General features: G+C 42.5%; 1 protein-coding gene across 1 annotated transcript in view; it reads left to right on the plus strand.

The window, feature by feature from the left end:
- SIM2 (SIM bHLH transcription factor 2) overlaps nucleotides 1–18,620 on the plus strand; it is a 285,872-nt gene that overhangs the window by 226,685 nt on the left and 40,567 nt on the right. The window contains exons 6-7 of the mRNA XM_069202534.1: nucleotides 15,741–15,940; nucleotides 18,402–18,508. Of these exons, the coding sequence (XP_069058635.1) occupies nucleotides 15,741–15,940; nucleotides 18,402–18,508 (307 nt within the window). The remainder of the gene's footprint in view (nucleotides 1–15,740; nucleotides 15,941–18,401; nucleotides 18,509–18,620) is intronic.

Genomic DNA, 18,620 nt, shown 5'->3' on the forward strand with positions numbered 1-18,620 from the left:
TCCAACCCCTCAGGCCCAACCCCATTTTTATTTACACACTGAAGGTTTTAAAAACAATTGTACCATGGATCCTCTGTGGGTTTGTGGTAAAAAAATGTTTTAATTGTTTTAGTCACAGTGAGGCCTCTGGTACTCCTCACCAAGCTGAGAGCCCTTATATGTTTCTATAAACTTAATTTCAGGACAGAAGACTGAGTACCCAAGTCCTAAAGCAGCTTACCATCACACCTTTGTTGATGTGGTGGCAGACAATTAGATCTTATCTCTAGATCTGTTGGCTGCATGGATCCTCTGCAGAATTAAATATCTATATTTGTTTAACCCTACCTTCTCTAAAACTACTGAATAGAACTATACCACATCACAAAAAGCATGCTTTCTGGACTAAGATCTTGATTTCTGCCAATGTAGGTTTAATTCTGTTCAGCCATTTTGGATGTAGCTCTGTCTAATTTTGAGTCAAATTATGTTCAACCCAAATGCTGAATGAAGTGAGCATGCCATGTGATCTGCTACAGACTCTTCCACACCTGGACCAGTCACAGTGCAGTGAAAGAGAGTTGAAGTAGGACGCAGAGCTTGGGAGGAGGAGCAAGGCACAAGCAGGAACCGCAAGGAGCTTGCAAGAGCCATGGGAGTCTCGAGTGTCGGGAGTTGGAATCAGAAACTGAGAAGCACCTGCCAGTGACTAAATCAGTTCGAGCATTCCTCGCCAGCTACACCAGGCACCAGACTGCCCTGCTGGACAGCAGCGAGCCAGAAGACAGCAGATAGCCACTGGCAGCAGGGCAGTTAGATGTATCTGCAATACCCCCTAGTACTCACCACGACCACAAACCCTCACTCGCAGAGAGTCACGGTAAGACCAAAAGGGGGATTTTTGTGGTCAGCTGCATCAGTAGACACAGTGGGCCTAGGTCTCACTGCACTTGGTAGAGCCCCGGGTTTGCAGAAGCAGCTCAACCATGCTCTGGTGTGGCTTGTGGCCTGGGTGTGCTCCCTCCCCACCACTGTGCTCTATCGCGTATACTTATCTTTCTTCTGCTCGTCTGCCCTCACTACTCTGCCATAGCACCATACAATTGTCCATAATTAAGTGCAAGTTTGTTTGCTGGCCTCGTCTATAATTCACCGCCTTTTACCTGCCAATGCCTATGCTACATGTTGGAGTACAAAGTGCACAGTGCAAGTACCAACATAGACTGCTCGGATTTGCATTGTGTTGCACTGTGTTGTGCAATTCCAGCTCAAGAACTGAGTAACTCATGAACGTAGGCGTGGCAAAGGCTTAAGGATGATCAACGGTTTAATGATGGCAAGCTGTTAGAAAATAGCCAGGTGCCACAGCCAAACTTGGAGATTTTAGGGGAGAATCTCCCATATTTATTTGTATTTTAAACATTATATCAAATTTTAGTCAAGCTACTTTGTGCAACAACGTAGAGCAGTGTGCTTGTCCACCCCCCCCATAACATTTTGGTTGCCACATTTTAGGGGGGGGGTGATGTGGCACTGGCGAGTGGAGACATACTTACCTGAACTTCTTTGAGATAGCAAACAGCGATAGAGAACATCAACAGAGAAACAGTAAATCTAAAAAATTGATAAGGTATCACCACGTTTTCAGCTCTGACAAGCATAAATGTATAGTACCATAGTCCTGTCAAAGATCTCAGGGGCTGCCATCTGCTTGTTCAGAAAGTTAAGGTCACGTTTTATAGGACCAGTGAGATAAGCTCTGAACCCATTCAACTGCCCAACTACGATGCGCTCAGGGAGAACCTGGGGTGTGGGCTCTCAAACACTCAACAAAAAGGGGGTGGAAAAAATGCAGTCAAGAGCCTTGGAAAGAAAGAGATGGCCAGTTCTACTGATGATCGTGCAGGAGACATTTTGATACCATCAGCATTATTACCATCAACACAAGCAGCATCATCTGGCCTTCTCCATGCCTCTGTGTTTCACTCGTGCCCCCCCGCCCCCAAGCGCTTCAAGATCACAGATTATTTAAACTCAAATAACTCAACCAACTTCAATAGTTATACTGGGACCACAAGCCTCAACCAGCATGCCTCCTGTACCTTAGCTGGTGACAGTGCTGATGCTCAAGGCAATTTGGGCAAAATTACACTACACTTAGTTTGCCAATTCAGGTTCATGCATCAGTCAGAGATTATCAGGAGGACAATTTATTGTTTTTAGAGTCAGCATTTGACCACTCGACTTCTCTCCCCTCGGGAACAAACATGGCAGCTGTGGGCAAAGTCACGAGGAGCAAGCTTTTTAATGAGGCAGCTAGCCCGGCACAATATACGATAAGTACAACATGACCCAGCTCATGCTCAAGCAGCAGATTGGACCAACACCTCTGGCAATTTTGCTTGTCACCTGGTCCCCTCTATTCCAATAAGCCCTATAAAGCTGAACCTCCTGCCTGGAAACTTACTGACCAGTAGTTCAGTTAAGGAAACACCTAGTCACCTCTCCACAGAAGAGGATCATTGGATCCATAATTTTGGTTTATCAAGTCATTCTGATTTAATGTCCCTATGCGAAGAATGCAATTTACAACACACACCTTTCAGTACTCAGATTGAAGGGACGTCACAGCATAATTCAAGTGCCATCTGGAATGCTTTACTTAACAATTTGGGCACAGTCACAGCATCACTGTCATATCACTCAGAAAAACTGGGTTTGCAAGTGGATATTTTAAGTGCTTTAGCAACCCACATTGTAGGCATTGACACAAACTTGCTAGCATTGAGTAACCTGATCATAAGGGTCCAGTTGGAACCGGATGCTGTATATCACTCTTGCTCTTGTTCCAGTACAATTAACTCCCTTACCAGGATGCCACAAATGTGACAAAGATGATGTTCTTCATAGGAGCACAATTTCGAAATTACTGGGGTCAGTGGCGAGTACCAGATATCCTGGCAGCACACATCCGGAGCCTGTAGAGTTCAGGGATAATCCAGCCTCGAAGGGAGGTGACATTGGCATCATCACCTGGACTTCACCAGACCTAGCAAATGTAGTTGTATGATATATGTATGTATGTGTAGATAGATGTATAGATAGATAGACAGATAAAACAGAGGTTAAAGGGATGTTATAGCTAGGTAAAAATGTCAATTAAAACATGCTGTTTTAAACAAACAAAACCATTGAAATTCACCAGTCATATAATCTGAAGTAACTATAACTCGTTCCCAAAAGTAACTATAACTTGCACCCTCACCATGCACAGCATTGTTATCAATGATGTCATTTCAGAAGCTTCAGTAATATTATCAGTTATATCATAGAACATGTCATGAGAACTATGTGAGGTAATTAGCAATGCATGGCGAGGGCGCAATTTATAGTTTACTTTAGAGCATAAATTATAGTAAGTAGTTACATATATATTATTTATTTTTAATACAAACATATATTCTTTGGGGAAAAACATACTTACTGATTGATTTCCTGTTCTGAAATGCTAGTTTACCTGTTATAGTTAAAGTTATCTAAAGTAACTATAACTCATGCCCTAAGGTAACTACAACTCATGCCCTAAGGTAACTATAACTTGCGCCCTCGCCATGCACTGCTAATTACCCCACAAATTACAGCACTCATGACATCTTTGATATCGTGATTGATAAAGTCACTGTAACATCTGCAGTAAAATTATTGATCAGATAGCTGTGCATGACGAGGGCGCAATTTATAATTACCTTAGGGCACGAGTTATAGGGCGGCCAGGCCCTGAGGCCAACTCCCTAGAAGCACCCAACCTTGCACTGTGCACAGCCTTCACCCATGCGCAGCAGAGGTTGCCCGCAAGGCCTGGCTTTTAGTCAATCCCTGTGGCAAACCCCACTAACTACCCAACCCTACTCTGCACCCGGCCCTTTGGCCATGCGCTGCGGGAGTTAGCAGCAGCCTATCTCTCTGGGTGTGAGAATAGGTGTAAGATGGTGTACCTGGGGGTGAGAGTGGCTGTGGGAGTCTCTGGGTGTGAGAGTGCGTGCATCAGTGTCTTAGTGGGTTCTTCAGTGTCTGCGCAGGTCTGTGAGTTGATGCATGAGGGTGTCAGTGGGTCAGTGAGAGGGTGTGTGAGTGTCTGAGTGGGTCTGTGAGTGGGTGCGTGATGGTCTGAGTGGCTCTGTGAGTGGGTGCACAAGGGTCTGAGTGGGTCTGTGAGTGTGTGTGCGTCAGTGTCCTACTGGGTCTGTGAGTGGATGTGTAAGTGTCTGAGTGGGTCTGTGAATGGGCGCATGAGGGTCTGAGTGGATTTGTGAGTGGGTGCATCAGAGTCTGGGTGGGTCTGTGTCTGGATGTGTCATAGTGGCTCTGTGAGTGGGTGCATGAGTGTCTGAGTGGGTTTGTGAGTGGGTGCGCGAGGTTCTAAATGGGTCTGTGAGTGGGTGCGTGAGGATCTGGGTGGGCCTGTAAGTGGGTTTCTGAGGGTCTGATTGGGTATGCGAGTGGGCACATGGGGGTCTGAAAGGGTTTGTGAGTGGGTACGTCAGTGTTTGAGTGGGTCTGTGAGTGGGTGCATGAGTCTCTGAGTGGGTCTGTGAGTGGCTGCGTCAGTGTCTGAGTGGGTCTGTGCGTGGGTGCATGAAGGTCTGAGTTGGTCTGTGAGTGGGTGCGTGAGGATCTGACTGGGTCTGTGACTGGGTATGTGAGGGTCTGAGTGGGTCTGTGAGTGTGTGCATGAGGGGCTGGGTGGGTCTGTAAGTGGGTGCGTCAGTGTCTGAGTGGGTCTGTGAGTGGATCTGTCAATGTGTGAGTGGGTCAGTGAGTGGGTGCATGAGTGAGTGGGTGAGTCTGTGAATGGGTGCGTCAGTGTCTGAGTGAGTATGTGATTATGTGCATGAGGGACTGAGTGGGTCAGTAAGTGGGTGCCTCAGTGTCTGAGTGGGTCTGTAAGTGGGTGCATGAGGGTCTGAGTGGATTTGTGAGTGGGTGCATCAGTGTCTGAGTGGGTCTGTGACTGGCTGTGTCAGTGTCTGAGTGGGTCTGTGAGTGGGTGCATGAGAGTCTCAGTGGGCCTGTGAGTGCGTGCATCACTGTCTGAATTGATGACTGTATTTTTTTTGTTGTCGCCGATATTCGCATAGGCGTCGCAACGTTACTCCGGGACCAGGACCATGCTGAGTGTCACAATTTATTCACAATTATCGCATCACTCGACCAAAAAATTATTTTAAGGTATTAACTAGACCACCATAGTGACCTAAATTACAGCCCTGGGGTCAGAGTAACTCCACCCTAACCCCTTATGCCACTTTCCATCTCAAATTTCAGCCCCGGGGACCGTAACCCATTCCCTCAGATGGCAGCTCAAGCCAGCCAATCACAATATCTCTGTTGTTGTGTGCATTCGTAAATACGTTGCGATCATTGCGAAATCATTGGAAGCCCAGGTATACAAATTTGCTTTTCCTTTAATATGTCCAAAAGTACTGGACGGATTTTCACCAAGTAAGAGAAAGTGTAGTCTACGTACCGAAAGCTAGCTTTCTGCCAGATTTCGTGTAATTTCATCCAGTAGTTCGGACATAAGTCATGTCTAAAAGTCCTATGGGAATTAACATGGGAAACAAAAACTTTTTTTATCCCCCCCTTTTTCTCAGCCCCCGCTTTAGGGATCACCCCAAAACCTTCTGTGTGCAAAAATAAAATCAACGGGCACTTTTTGGGGAAAATTTGGTGATGATTAGTCAAACAGTGCAAAAGATATAGACAAGTGAAAAAACACTTTTACTATGGAAACTAGATCCTAACTATAATTAGCTACTGGTGACTGCTACTCTGACACTCCTTTTCGCAGCAGGAACGGACAGCACCATCAGTTTAGAGCAACTATTTATTGTATTTAATCACCGACAGTGCATTAAAAAAAAGGTAGTCAACATGTTTCGGCGTTAACCTTCCACATGACTTTAGAGTTCCGCTGTCTAAAATGTCTGTTTTTAAAGTGCCATACACCAGTTAGTCCCTCTTCGATGTTGCTGTGAACAACTAGACAGCATATAAAATCGCATGGAATTGTAAAGTGCCATCCACCATTTTGCATCATTTTCTTTCTTTCAATTCTATGTACACCAATAAAGTACTTGATTCTTTTTCTTTTTTCTGTTTTTCAATACGGTTCATTTACCACTCAGTCACAATCCCGAATATGATTGAAGTTTATCTGAGATTTTCTTTTGTTTCCAGGGCCAAACGTGATATTATTTCCAATTCATTGTGGATTACTATATTAATCCAAGTTAATTTTCAGTCAATACATGAATCATTCATCCATTTCACAGGATAAGGAAAGCACACCATTGAAATACACATCAAATGTTTCTAATGATATACGCGATTTAAGAAGACCATTGGTGGATGAAAATAAGATCTCTAGCTAAAAAGGCTTTTACATAAAGGAGCTTTTAAAAGTAATCAGGGCAATGAAAGTGTTAATGTTCAATATTCAATTCATGAACCGTGAATACGATACATACCAAGATGTAAAATAATCCATTCTCTTAAAGCAGAAAATACTCTGGTTTTGTGAGATTCAATCACGAAAGTCTTATAATGTGCTAAATTGTATTTTTTGAAAGTGCAAATGCTTATGTCTCAATCTCTAAAGTGCAAATGTATATGCACACAGAGAAAATCTGTAATTCCTTAAGTACTAAAGTAGTTTTCAATGTGCAAAATCACAGTTTTCATAATATAAATGTAATTCTTCAAATTGAATCCACATATTTCAAAGGATAAAAACACTTTTTTTCGATAATAAAATATGATAGCAAAGTACATTTAGATCACAGTTATTAAAAATTCAATTGCAAATATTCCAAAAGCCTCAGATTGCATATGCCTAAATAAACGTTTGGCAGTGCTGCAGCAGTAGTCACCCACTATTTACACTATGCTCATATTATCAAAGACAGATCTCATTTTTATAAGTAATTTCACTTTCAATTTCTTGATCTAAAACTTCACAATTTTGCCTCTCATTATCAGACAGAAAGAGATCATTCAACCTTGCACCTTTGGGGATTCATTATTATAGATTTCTATACGGGATTAAGTTGTCCTATGATGTGGGAGTGGGGTGGATTCCATAGATGGACATATAATTCTGCATTCAAATTGTGTCCCATTGGTGCTTCTGTGCCCATGAAGATAATTAATATTGATTCCATCCTCCTCTATATTCATTTTGATTTCCTCCCCTCTCACTTTTCTTGACATGTTTTAGACCAAAGCACTCCAAATCCTTTAGATCTCCCATGTTTTTCCTAGAAATGTTTTGCAACTGGATATGAGAAATCTTGATTATTATTTTATCACTCGGAGATGTTGTAAAATTCTTAGATGCATTCTGTTTACTGTGCTTCCCACATAATATTTATCACAGGGACATTTTAGCATACACTTCTAGTTCAGCATTGCAAGTTATGTGCCCTCAGACTCTGTCATCCCGTTATTCTGTACCTTATAAGATGTTTTATTAGTTCCTTGTTCACATGTCTTACATTTAGTGCACTTCCAGAAACCAGGTTGGTCCAGCCAATTTGTTTTTTCACAGTTTCATGTAGGTAATGACTACTGGTTAGAAGATCCCCTAGAGATGCCACTTTTCAATAGGTAATGTCCGGATGGTCCATTAATACTTATGTTAGCGTCTCATTATTTTCAGAGGATACCCCAATTGTTTTTAATTATTTGCTTGATTTCCTTGTACTATATGTTATAGTTAATGATGAGACAATTGTTTTATTTTTCTTGCATATTCTTTCTCTAGGCACCAGTAGTTCATCCCTTGTTCTTGCTCTAGCCCTCTCCATCGCATTTTTAACAACCCCAAGCAGATAAACTCTAAAGAAGAATCTCAGTTTCATTCTACTAAATTCTTCTTCAGAGTCTGTTGTCTCAGAGCATTTTGTTCTGGCTCTTAGCATTTCCCCAGAGGGAATGCTCCATCTAAGATTCTTTGGGTGTCCACTATTGCCATGGAGTATACTGTTGCACACCGTCTTCTTCCAATGTATCTTGGTGCATAGAAAAATGTCTTTTATCTCAATCTTAATATCTAGAAATGTAATTTGGGGCTGATTGTATGGGTAAACATTAAGGCCCGTATTTATACTTTTTGACGCTAAACTGCGCTAACGCAGTTTAGCGTCAAAAAGTTTTGCGCCGGCTAACGCCATTCTGAAGCGCCATGCGGGCGCCGTATTTATTGAATGGCGTTAGCCGGCACTAGCAGACCGGCGCTGCCTGGTGTGCGTGGAAAAAAACCACGTACACCAGGCAGCGCCGGCGTAGGGAAAAATGGCGTTAGGGCGTCTTAAAAATGGTGCAAGTCAGGTCGACGCCAAAAAATCGCCTCCACCCGATTTGCGCCATTTGTTACGACGCCCAGACGCCATTTACATGACTCCTGTCTTAGTAAAGACAGGAGTCATGCCCAATGACCATGCCCAGGGGACTTATGTCCCCTGGGCATGGTCATTGGGCATTGAGGCATGTAGGGGGGCACAAATCAGGCCCCCCTATGCCAAAAAAAAAAATAAAAAAAAAAAATATTTATACTTACCTGAACTTACCTGAATGTCCCTGGGATGGGTCCCTCCATCCTTGGGTGTCCTCCTGGGGTGGGCAAGGGTGGCAGGGGGGTCCCTGGTGGCATGGGAGGGCAGCTGTGGGCTCATTTTGAGCCCACAGGTCCCTTAACGCCTGCCCTGACCCAGGCGCTAAAATCCGGCGCAAATGTGGGGTTTTTTGCCCCGCCCACTCCCGGGCGTGATTTTTGCCCGGGAGTATAAATACGACGCATTTGCGTTGCAGTCATTTTTTTAGACGGGAACGCCTACCTTGCATCTCATTAACGCAAGGAAGGAGTTCACGCAAAAAAATGACGCTCTTTCCTCATACTTTGGCGCTAGACGCGTCTAACGCCAAAGTATAAATATGGCGTTAGTTTTGCGCCGAATTTGCGTCGAACAAAACAACGCAAATTCGGCGCAAACGGAGTATAAATATGCCCCTAAGTTCAAATTGTTCTTATTCAAGGATAGAATGAATAGTTCAAACTTTTGACATCTCATTCCCAGATAAAAAATTCGATAGTCAATGAATCTGGTCCAGAGTTTCACATTTTTCACCACTTCATGGTTAGCTTCTGTCCATGTCACTTCTGATTCCCAATACCCTATAAGAAGGTTGGCATATGTTGGAGCAAATGATGTGCCCATGGCAGTGCCCTGTTTTTGTAGGAAAAATCACCATTGAAGATAAAAGCATTATGGGTAAGACAAAAACCCAACATTTCACATAACATATCAGAATGCTTCAAGTGATTGATTGATCTATCCCTCATAAAGTGTTTTACAGCCCATATGCCATCTATATGTCTGATTGATGTATAAAGTGATGTTAAGCCATTATATAGGTTTCCTTCCACGAAATCCCTTGGATCTTACTGAAAACATCCATGGAATCACACAAATACAATGGCAGTGCTTTGACATAAACTGCCAGAAAAATATCTATAAATCAGGAAGTGTTTTCAAACATGGAATTGATTGGGCTGACTAATGGGCAGCCTGGAGGATTCTGTAAACTTTTTTGCACCTTAAGTAAGAAATATGTAGTTGGTGTTACTGGGTGATCAATTTTTAAATATTTATATTCTTCAAAGTCAATCAATTCTCTGTCATACCAGTTTTGAGGTTTTGTGTGGTATTCCAAAGTTATAGTTTCCACTGTATTATTTTTCAATTTCTCATAATGCTGTTTATTCTTTAATTGCTTTTCAGCCTCCATTCAGTACGTCTCCAGTCTTGTGTTACGATGTTTCCACCCTTGTTGGATGCCTAAATAATTGTTTGTCTTCTCTTAGTTCCTTAATGGCTTTCTTTTCACCAAGAGTGATGTTTTGCTTCCTCATTCTTACTTTTTTACGAGATAGATCATTAAAGTCCATAGCAGTGATTCCATGAAAAAGATCGATTTTATTAACTGGAGGTAACTGCGGACAAAATGTTGAGTCAGATTTGAGGCCACTGTCTCCTCCTTCCCCTGTTTCTATGCCCTTCTATCTACAAAATTGTAAATCCATAGTCTTGTTAAATGGATCTGGTTCATTGTATCCTTCTGATTCATTTTACAATGTTGTCAAGGTTTTTAAACACGGTAGCTCCTTTATTGTCATCATTGGTTTTCCCTTATCCTGGTTTCATTGGTTCGCTGGGGGTATGTGCCAAAAAATGTTTCTTTAACTTTAACTTGCGGTAACATTTGTATGGATCAATTATTAGATTGGCTAGGTCTATTTCTGAACCTGGGCAGGAGAGTCTTTTATTCAGGATTTTTATTTGGTTCTCACTCAGTTCCCTTGATGAAAAATTGCTAACCAAATTCTACCCTTCTTTTTCTTTTTTCAATTTCTCTTTGATGTTTGCTTTCTTTTGTCGTCTTCTGTTCTTGACTTTCCAACTTCTCCTGTTTCTTCTGATCTTTTCTTCCTTCTGCCCCTGTGTCTCCCTCTCACTGCAGTCAGTTCCTTTCCCCTTACTCTTTGTCTTGTATTCATTTGAACTAAACATAATTCTCCGGAAGAATCCAAACTTGCTTCATTCAGTTCTTCATCTACAGATCTCACATCAGAGCTATTCGCTGACATTTCTGATGTTTCCTTGTTTTCTGAAGTCTTATCCATTATCGCTTTGTTTCTCAAAATGTCATATTTAAGTGCAAAAGTGTATATGCTTGGTATAGTCAATTCGATCTCGATTGAACTTTCTTGTTTTTCTTTTTTCAATTTCAGTCTTATGTTTGTGTATTTTACTCTCCATCTGTCAAGTTGCTTTGCAATTTCTTCAGCGGTAGTGTGCCTCTGAGTTCTGGTTCCAATTTCTTAATTCTTATTATTATCTGTTCCAATTTTCTTTCTGCATGCGATATTAATTTCCGCAGAAGTTTAAAGGATCACTCATTGGTATCTTCCTGCCATTTCTTGAAGGGATCTTCATCTAAATCATTTAAAGTCGGTAAAATTAAAATCCTTATTCCTCTTGGAATTCTTTTATGTTCAATATATTTTTTAAGGGATGTAATATCCCAACCAATTATTCACTTTGTTGGTCGAGCTAGTTCCAAGTCTTTAATGATTATGGTGGGTATTCGTTGTTTCTCTTCTGTCTTTTGTGATATTGTGCTCCCCTTTGCCACATTTTCATCATTAAACAGTTCACTAGCCCACTGTAAGCTCTGAGTTTTCTTGTCTGCCCTATTAGTCTCCAAATAGATGAACTGAAAAACCTCCGTAATGTACTGCTGTGAGTGCGTGAATGTCCGTTGCACTATAATTTGACTCAATTGTATCTCTGCCTGCTAACTCAGTAGGTTAATTCTTTCTAACTGTGTCACCAAACGTATGCTTTTTCATAAGATGAGTCTTCACATCACACAAGTAAATAAGTGCCACATACCCAGTTTTGTCGTGTTTGGTGAAGAGTACTGGCTTTTGGCGGTTCGCATGCATGGATGAGTGTCAGGTTAGGGGATGGAGAGAGCCTTCCTTTCCGTGCCACAACCACTAACCCACCCCCTCCAGCAGCACTCCGCTCACATCGCCCACTCACCAGCTTTCATTCTTTGTCGTGGCAGAGGCCTTTCACAGTAAATCTTGCTGCTTCAGTCTTCGTCCCATATATATATATATATATATATATATATATATATATATATATATATATATATATATATATATATATATATAGCAACATTAACAACATTAACAATAAAAGGAATAAGGGGGTAAAGTACTAGAGAGTTCCACACTATGTCTGAAGCTCAGTAAGTTCCTCATCCACAGTTGCTGTTATAGATACTGACTGCCAATACTGACATATAGGGTGTACATATATATGCAAAGGCAGGGTCTGTGGAGCTGAAACCTATGGTGATGTTATAAAAGTAACTCAAAGACAATACAGTGGACAACATACACCACCTAGGTTGTCAGCTGTGCCCATTGATCCTGGGAACTAAAGAGGAACATGCAAGGCGGTAACAGCAAGGATGTAGAACTAAATACTCAGCCACGATAAACAAGAAGCTAGCAAGGAGGAAAGCTTAACAGGAAAGAAGGGAAAACAAAGGTCACAGTTGGCAGAACGCAAGTGACAAACAACACAAGGAAAAGCTAAGATAGCAGGGATAGGAAGGTAGCAAGCTTGAAACTGGAACTAAGCAGTGACTTGACGTAAGCCCCTACAGCCCCAGCAGTGCGGAGGGGGGGCAAGTTTCAGGGGGCCCCCTCAGCAAAAGTGGTAGGTGGTGGGTCCATGTACTTTTCAGGTGGGCCCCTCAAGTTTCATTACGCCACTGAAACTAAAGTAAATGGGAAGAACGACAGGGACTGGAAAAACAATAACTTGACAGAATGAAGTGCAAGGTTCAAGAATGCACTAAGTTAGTGCTTGCACAGGAATCAGGCATCAAGTACAGCAAAAGGTCAAGAACTAGGGAACATGGGTTGGCCAAACAGGAACACTACTACAATGACCAATGCTGGACTGAAGGAAACTGGGGCTTAAAAGAGCTCACTGTAAACATGTGCATCAGGTTGAGCAGGCAAGCACCTGCCAGACACTGATCTAATGAATTCCTCCTCTCATCCTAGACCTGCAAAGGTCGAGATGAAGCAGTTAGCAGAGCATTCTATGGAATAGGGTTTTAGCAAGAGCTGAGCTGACTGGCTTTCACAAATCCCAGCATGGATCAGGAATGAACTCAAATTTTTTAATAAAGTTCACAAGCCTGGAATTTTGTATTTGAGAACAGTAGATGGTCTGTAAGCTTATTAGAACACTGGAAAGTCCCACAGTTAGACATCCTGGTGGTGGGCATGAAAGCGCAGGGAGTAAGACGGGACAATATATTAAAAACACATTTACTGGTATGGGTGGATTAATTAAAATAAAACTTTCAGTTGTGCCAGGAATTTTCCCATTACTTGTTATGAAGTTGACGAGAAGAAATCATCACTCAACTAAGCACTCAGATTGCAGGCAGCAACAATGTTGCAAAGTCTCGAACACCTGATAACAGCAACTTTAAAAAGGAGGCACAAAGTAAAACACCATGTGACTAGGTAACCAAAGTGCAGGCAAAACAAGTAGGAGTTTTTAAAAATAATACACAAAAATAAATGTTTTAAAAATCAAATTTTCTGAATAAGTGTTGTCTTTGAAGAAAAATAAACTATTGTGAGGTGGATGTTAACGTGCTTCTATGTTAACAAACTTCTTCAGTTACTGAAAGTAAAGAAAGCAAATGGGTAAATTGTGCTGACCCATTGCCTCATGCCGTGTGCTGTGGTGAATGGAAGCCAAATATAAAGGACAATTCAACAGACCAATGGATGAAGCCTGCGTACCAAAAGCTCCTTTGTTTATGGATATTATTTATGATTTTTTTGGAAAGCAATAGTCTTGCGAGACCGCCAAAGCAATATCAGATGCCAGAATGAATTTTAAAAAAACGTATTAGGACTCTTTTATAAGGTTTGAACTTTGACTAGTTTGCCTTACATTTGGTGTAACGATGTGCTGAATTCTTGAATGTGTATTTCTCAAATTTGGTGGAAAAGACATGGGACAAATTTAATAATGATGCAAACAATGATTGCCGTTTCTGCCGTAATCTTGCCCTGTTGGTGTTTTAATGTTCAAAAGCTTATAACAACCAACAATAATATATGTGCATATTCAACTAAAGCTAATCAATACATACGGTATATTGCGTAAATGCAAGTATTGGGCTATATCATTTAGCAGCAGCGGCTCCTCCGTTTGGGCGGAGGAGTGTCGCCCTCCCAAACCCCCCGCCAGCAGCAGCCTCTGCAAATCCTATAACAAACGCAACAATAATAAACCATGTTTAAAGGGGCGGGCATTGGGGATGACGAGGATATGAGGGGAGTGCACTGTGCACTCCCCTCAGTGTGCATGTATGTTTGGCCAGCCATCTCGGGCCAGCCAAACACACATGCGCAAGTAGGCTCTCTCCAGCCCAGCAACACAGCCTGTGCCTGCCTGCAGCAGAGGAGACGAAGGAGCGGAGCTGTGTGGCGGACTGAAGGTAAGTTTATTTTAATTTTTTTAATTAAATTTTACCCCCTCCCAAGCCCGCTCCCGCGCGCCACATCAGCCTTGCGTGATGGCAGCAAGCCGCGACTGTCTTTTAGGACACTATTTAGATCTTGTGTTATGTTATGTAGTTTTGAGGGTGCGCAGATTGCCTTGCTTGTTTTTTTTGCTGGTAAACCCCTTCCTCCTGCCTACCAGCCCTTACCCCTCCCCCACTCCTCCCCTTACTATCAAAGAGGGAGATTAATTGTGCTCAGGATTGGCAAGGCAGAGGAATGGCCTGAACGTGATTCTGTTGGAAGCTGCAATGCTGAGGACGGGAGGTCGTCGCCCATTAACTCTAAGGCAGTCATGTCAGACAGCCCAGGAGCACACAAGCCTAGAAGTCAAACTGTGGGCTGCACAGCTCACTTGCACTCTTGGTTTTCGTACACTCACTTTACACTGTGGACACCCCACGTGCTGTCTAGCAGTGATTGACAGCCAGCCACCCACAGAAAAATAACCACTATCTGCATGGAATAGAATCAGTGTGCCACTCCCACATGATTATGCGCTGCAGACTGTTGCACTGGTCATAGGAGCGAATTACGAAAACATTACATTAAAAAATAAAACAAAGTGTCTGTCATTGTTCATGGCCCTACTACTGTAATACCGATTCTCTTACAGTGCTGACTGTCCCAAAACTGGACCTAACACCTCAATGTCTTCTGGATTTCCAATGTTCCATCTATAGGGCTGACTTTAGAGCAGTGCGACCGGCGCTGTCCGTGCACTGACCAGGAGAGGTGGGTGCGGACCTTAGGGCGGGGGGCTGTGCTAATCTTTGTGTTTAATGTTCCTGCTAGAGAGAGATGGAGTTTTATCTAGTGGCAATTTTGACTCTCCATAAAGTAGCTCAGAGGGTTAATATGCCTGCCTCAAAGAACGCATACTGTGCAGTTCTCAGATCTGTATTTTATGTGGATAGCTGAGTGGATTACTGCTTTTGTCAAAGAGGTTTTTTTGTTGCCTCAGTTCATAAGATACAACTCTAATATAAAACATTGACTTTTACGAACTGCCATCAAAGAGCTGCAAGCAGACTGCATAAAATAGGTTAGGACGTTATGTTTTTTCCGCAGTCTTCGATTCTCTATTCCTATTGTTGCTAAAAAGAGTTTGTTTGAGTAAATATACATTCTTGTTGGTAAAACCAGCCTTTACCAGTGCTTTAAAACAAATGAAATGTATGTGAGAGAGGGACTATGGAGAGATGAGGGGCACTTTTGCTCAGTGGTAGTGAGGAAAACCGGGGGGGAGATCTTGGGGGCAGTGCCAAAAATGAGATATTGCACAGGGCGCCTCTAGCGCTAAAGCTGGCCCTGTCTATCTATGTGGCACTGAGAATCAAGTGGAGGGTCGCATCAGTGATTTTCACAGTGGCCTTACTCACAGTCTCTTCTACTGGAATAGCTCGCCTGCTACACATCAAGAGCCCCTACTCATGGTTTGCACTGGTTGGTCAGCGAGGTTCAAGGCTGGTTCTTCTTGGTCCGCTTTCATCCCGTCATGCACCTCCATTTTCTTTCCTTGCAGGTGATTCACTGCAGCGGATACCTCAAGATCCGGCAGTACATGCTGGACATCTCCTTGTACGATTCATGCTACCAGATCGTGGGATTGGTGGCGGTGGGTCAGTCCCTGCCTCCAAGCGCTATCACGGAGATCAAGCTGCACAGCAACATGTTCATGTTCAGAGCAAGTCTGGACCTCAAGCTGATATTTCTAGACTCCAGGTAAGCTGTTCAACAACTCAGCCCTCAGAGCCACTCGCGCCAACAGCTCAGACTGTCAGATCCAATTACAGATCCACAAAATGTTTCACCATGCAGACAGTGTATATATTGTATTACTATGTATCTAAGATGGTAGCAATTACCCGCAATTTACATATGCATGCAATCAGTGGAATGTTGGTCAAAACTATGGGAAAAATTCTGCACTTTTATCAATACACATGCTGTCCAGTCTGTGCAATGTGCAGATCTATGAGGACAGAGCCAGGGGGGGAGACAAAGCCAAGTCTGTATTGATTGATAAATTATAGGAAAGTCTTGATTTTTTTTTTGTTCACATAATTCAGATTGTGAACAAATTAGACATCATTAAAAAGAAAAGGAGATGAAAGCTCTGGGCAGCGTGAGTGCTCACACTGCCCAGATGACCTGCAGTCTTTCACGAGAAAAGAAATTGAGCCAAAATTCCTGAAAACTGAAATAGATGCTCAGTCTGCCTGCGCAAAAAAATCAAATGTTTTCTTGTCTGGAAAATTTTAGAGTAATCTTATTTGTATGAAGAACAGTAATACGTTAAGCTTTGGCTGCACAAGAGAACTATTTCGCTCTCACCCCGTGCTAAATAAAACGTGTTAGGTGTATCACTTTGACTCCTATGGAGTGCTCGATAGTAATGCATAAGGGACTGTTTTGCATCTCAAAAGTATTCTCAATGATCACACAATGAATGCTTTATCCCATAGATGTACAATATACAGAAAGCAATCGTTTTTTTGTTTTGTTTTTTCAGTGCAGCAGTTTTTTAAAGCTTTGTGTTTTCAATGGAGCAGTTATTTAATGTTTTAGTTAGATCTCAAAAATGTATGCCAGAACGGTTTCCTTTGCCAACGCTTGTTACGTCATGCAGTGGACCCAAACGTCCACGTCACGACTAGCATGTCTGGTCAGTCTGCAGAGTGTCCCAGATGTGGTCCAAATGTACATAGGCATGTATGCAATGGATTTATAAAGCACAACCCTGGCAGCAAGGCAACAGGCACTGAACAAGAGAATGTTCACTGAGCATGAAGGTGTTGGAAAAGGGATGCCTTGGGAAGCAGGGAGAAGAAACAAAGGGGAGTCCTCAGGGGAATATAGGAGTGTGCAGAGGGGGCAGTAACTAGAGAGCTAATGGCGGCGAGGTGATGTTTGAAGCAGTGAAGGTGCCTCTCCTCCCAGAAGTGTAGCAAGGCAAGGACATCCACTACAGAAGTGTCAATCAAAAAGGGATGCTACTGATCTGTGCACCAATGACTCGGTGCTAACTCAATCAACCTCAAGCTGAAAAGGTTGGTACTCAGAAATCTAGCTTGCAAGCTTTTGTTCTCTCCACTCAGGCACTCTAGATGGCACTGATGAGACACATCAAGGTGCAGAAGGTAGGCACCTTAAGCAGGCGTTGTACTTTATTAGAAGTTGCCAAGTTATGTCCTGGCATCTTAGGTGCCTGCTTTGAATTTCCTGGTTGAAGACCAGATGGAGCATTAGCAATGAGAATTAGAGACTTGCATTGTATCACTCTTGCCATCTTTTTCTGTCAGGGCATTCATCCCCAAATAGGATGCAACATTCCCTGTTCCAGTGGCAGGATATCTTGGATGGTCAATATCTGTGTGGAATGAGCCTGGAGACCAGAAGACATGGTATTTACTCCCGTTCTGCATAGAGCCAGGAGCATAAAATCTCCTCAGCAATCTGGTTTGTAATATATAAACCAGTACGAAGGCTAAGTGACTTCAAGATTTCCTGTGGCAGTGATTAGCAGATCACAAGTTAAAGTCCTGGCATGGCGGACTTAGCCTTCCATCCTTTCGCAGGCCGGTATATTGAGTATCACAAAGTGGGTAGTAATAACATTTCATTTAAATGTTCAGGGTCCCAATCTAAGTTGGCCGGTAACTGCACGGGCAAATATGGACTCGAAATTACCAATTTCACCTAGTTACCAGCCGCTCTAAATTATAGGGCCAGAATGGGGAATAACATGTTGGACCAAAAGTTATTAGGTCCGTATTGTATGCGATTCCAGATTCTGGGGCCTTTTCTGGGCAAATTTCCTTCAGCTTTCTGTAGGAAGAAAATGTACTTGGAAAAGCATTAGATTTTGCCAGGCACATCCCGCTCCTGGTACAGTTAGGAACCGCATGGGGAAGAGACCACTCCACAAGTCTCAGAATTGGCGCGTTAGAAAAGGTACGAAGCAATAAAGTGCTGCCTAAACCAACTGCTCCCAGCTTGCCAACACCAGATCTAGCATTTCTTCTAGTGGAAAAACATTTAAAAAATCATGCTGAAAAAAATTACTTTCACTTTAAGGAGTCTCTAAAGACTGACACAGATCAAAGGGGTATGCCAGAACAAGGGGTTAATAAACAGAATGTTTACTCAAAATGTTACTGATTGTACCACTATCATATTCTAGGGTGGCAGAACTGACTGGCTACGAGCCACAAGACCTCATCGAAAAAACCCTCTACCACCACGTGCACGGCTGTGACGTATTCCACATCCGATATGCCCATCACCTACGTAAGTAAGAAGACATCCAATACCTTCCACAGTGAGATTCTTTTAAAAGATCCATTGTTCTGGTGCTTTTCCACTTGGTGTATATGCTCTTTCTGAGCAAACTGCACAGAAA

This window comes from Pleurodeles waltl, chromosome 8, assembly GCF_031143425.1.
Source record: "Pleurodeles waltl isolate 20211129_DDA chromosome 8, aPleWal1.hap1.20221129, whole genome shotgun sequence".
Lineage (NCBI taxonomy): Eukaryota > Metazoa > Chordata > Amphibia > Caudata > Salamandridae > Pleurodeles > Pleurodeles waltl.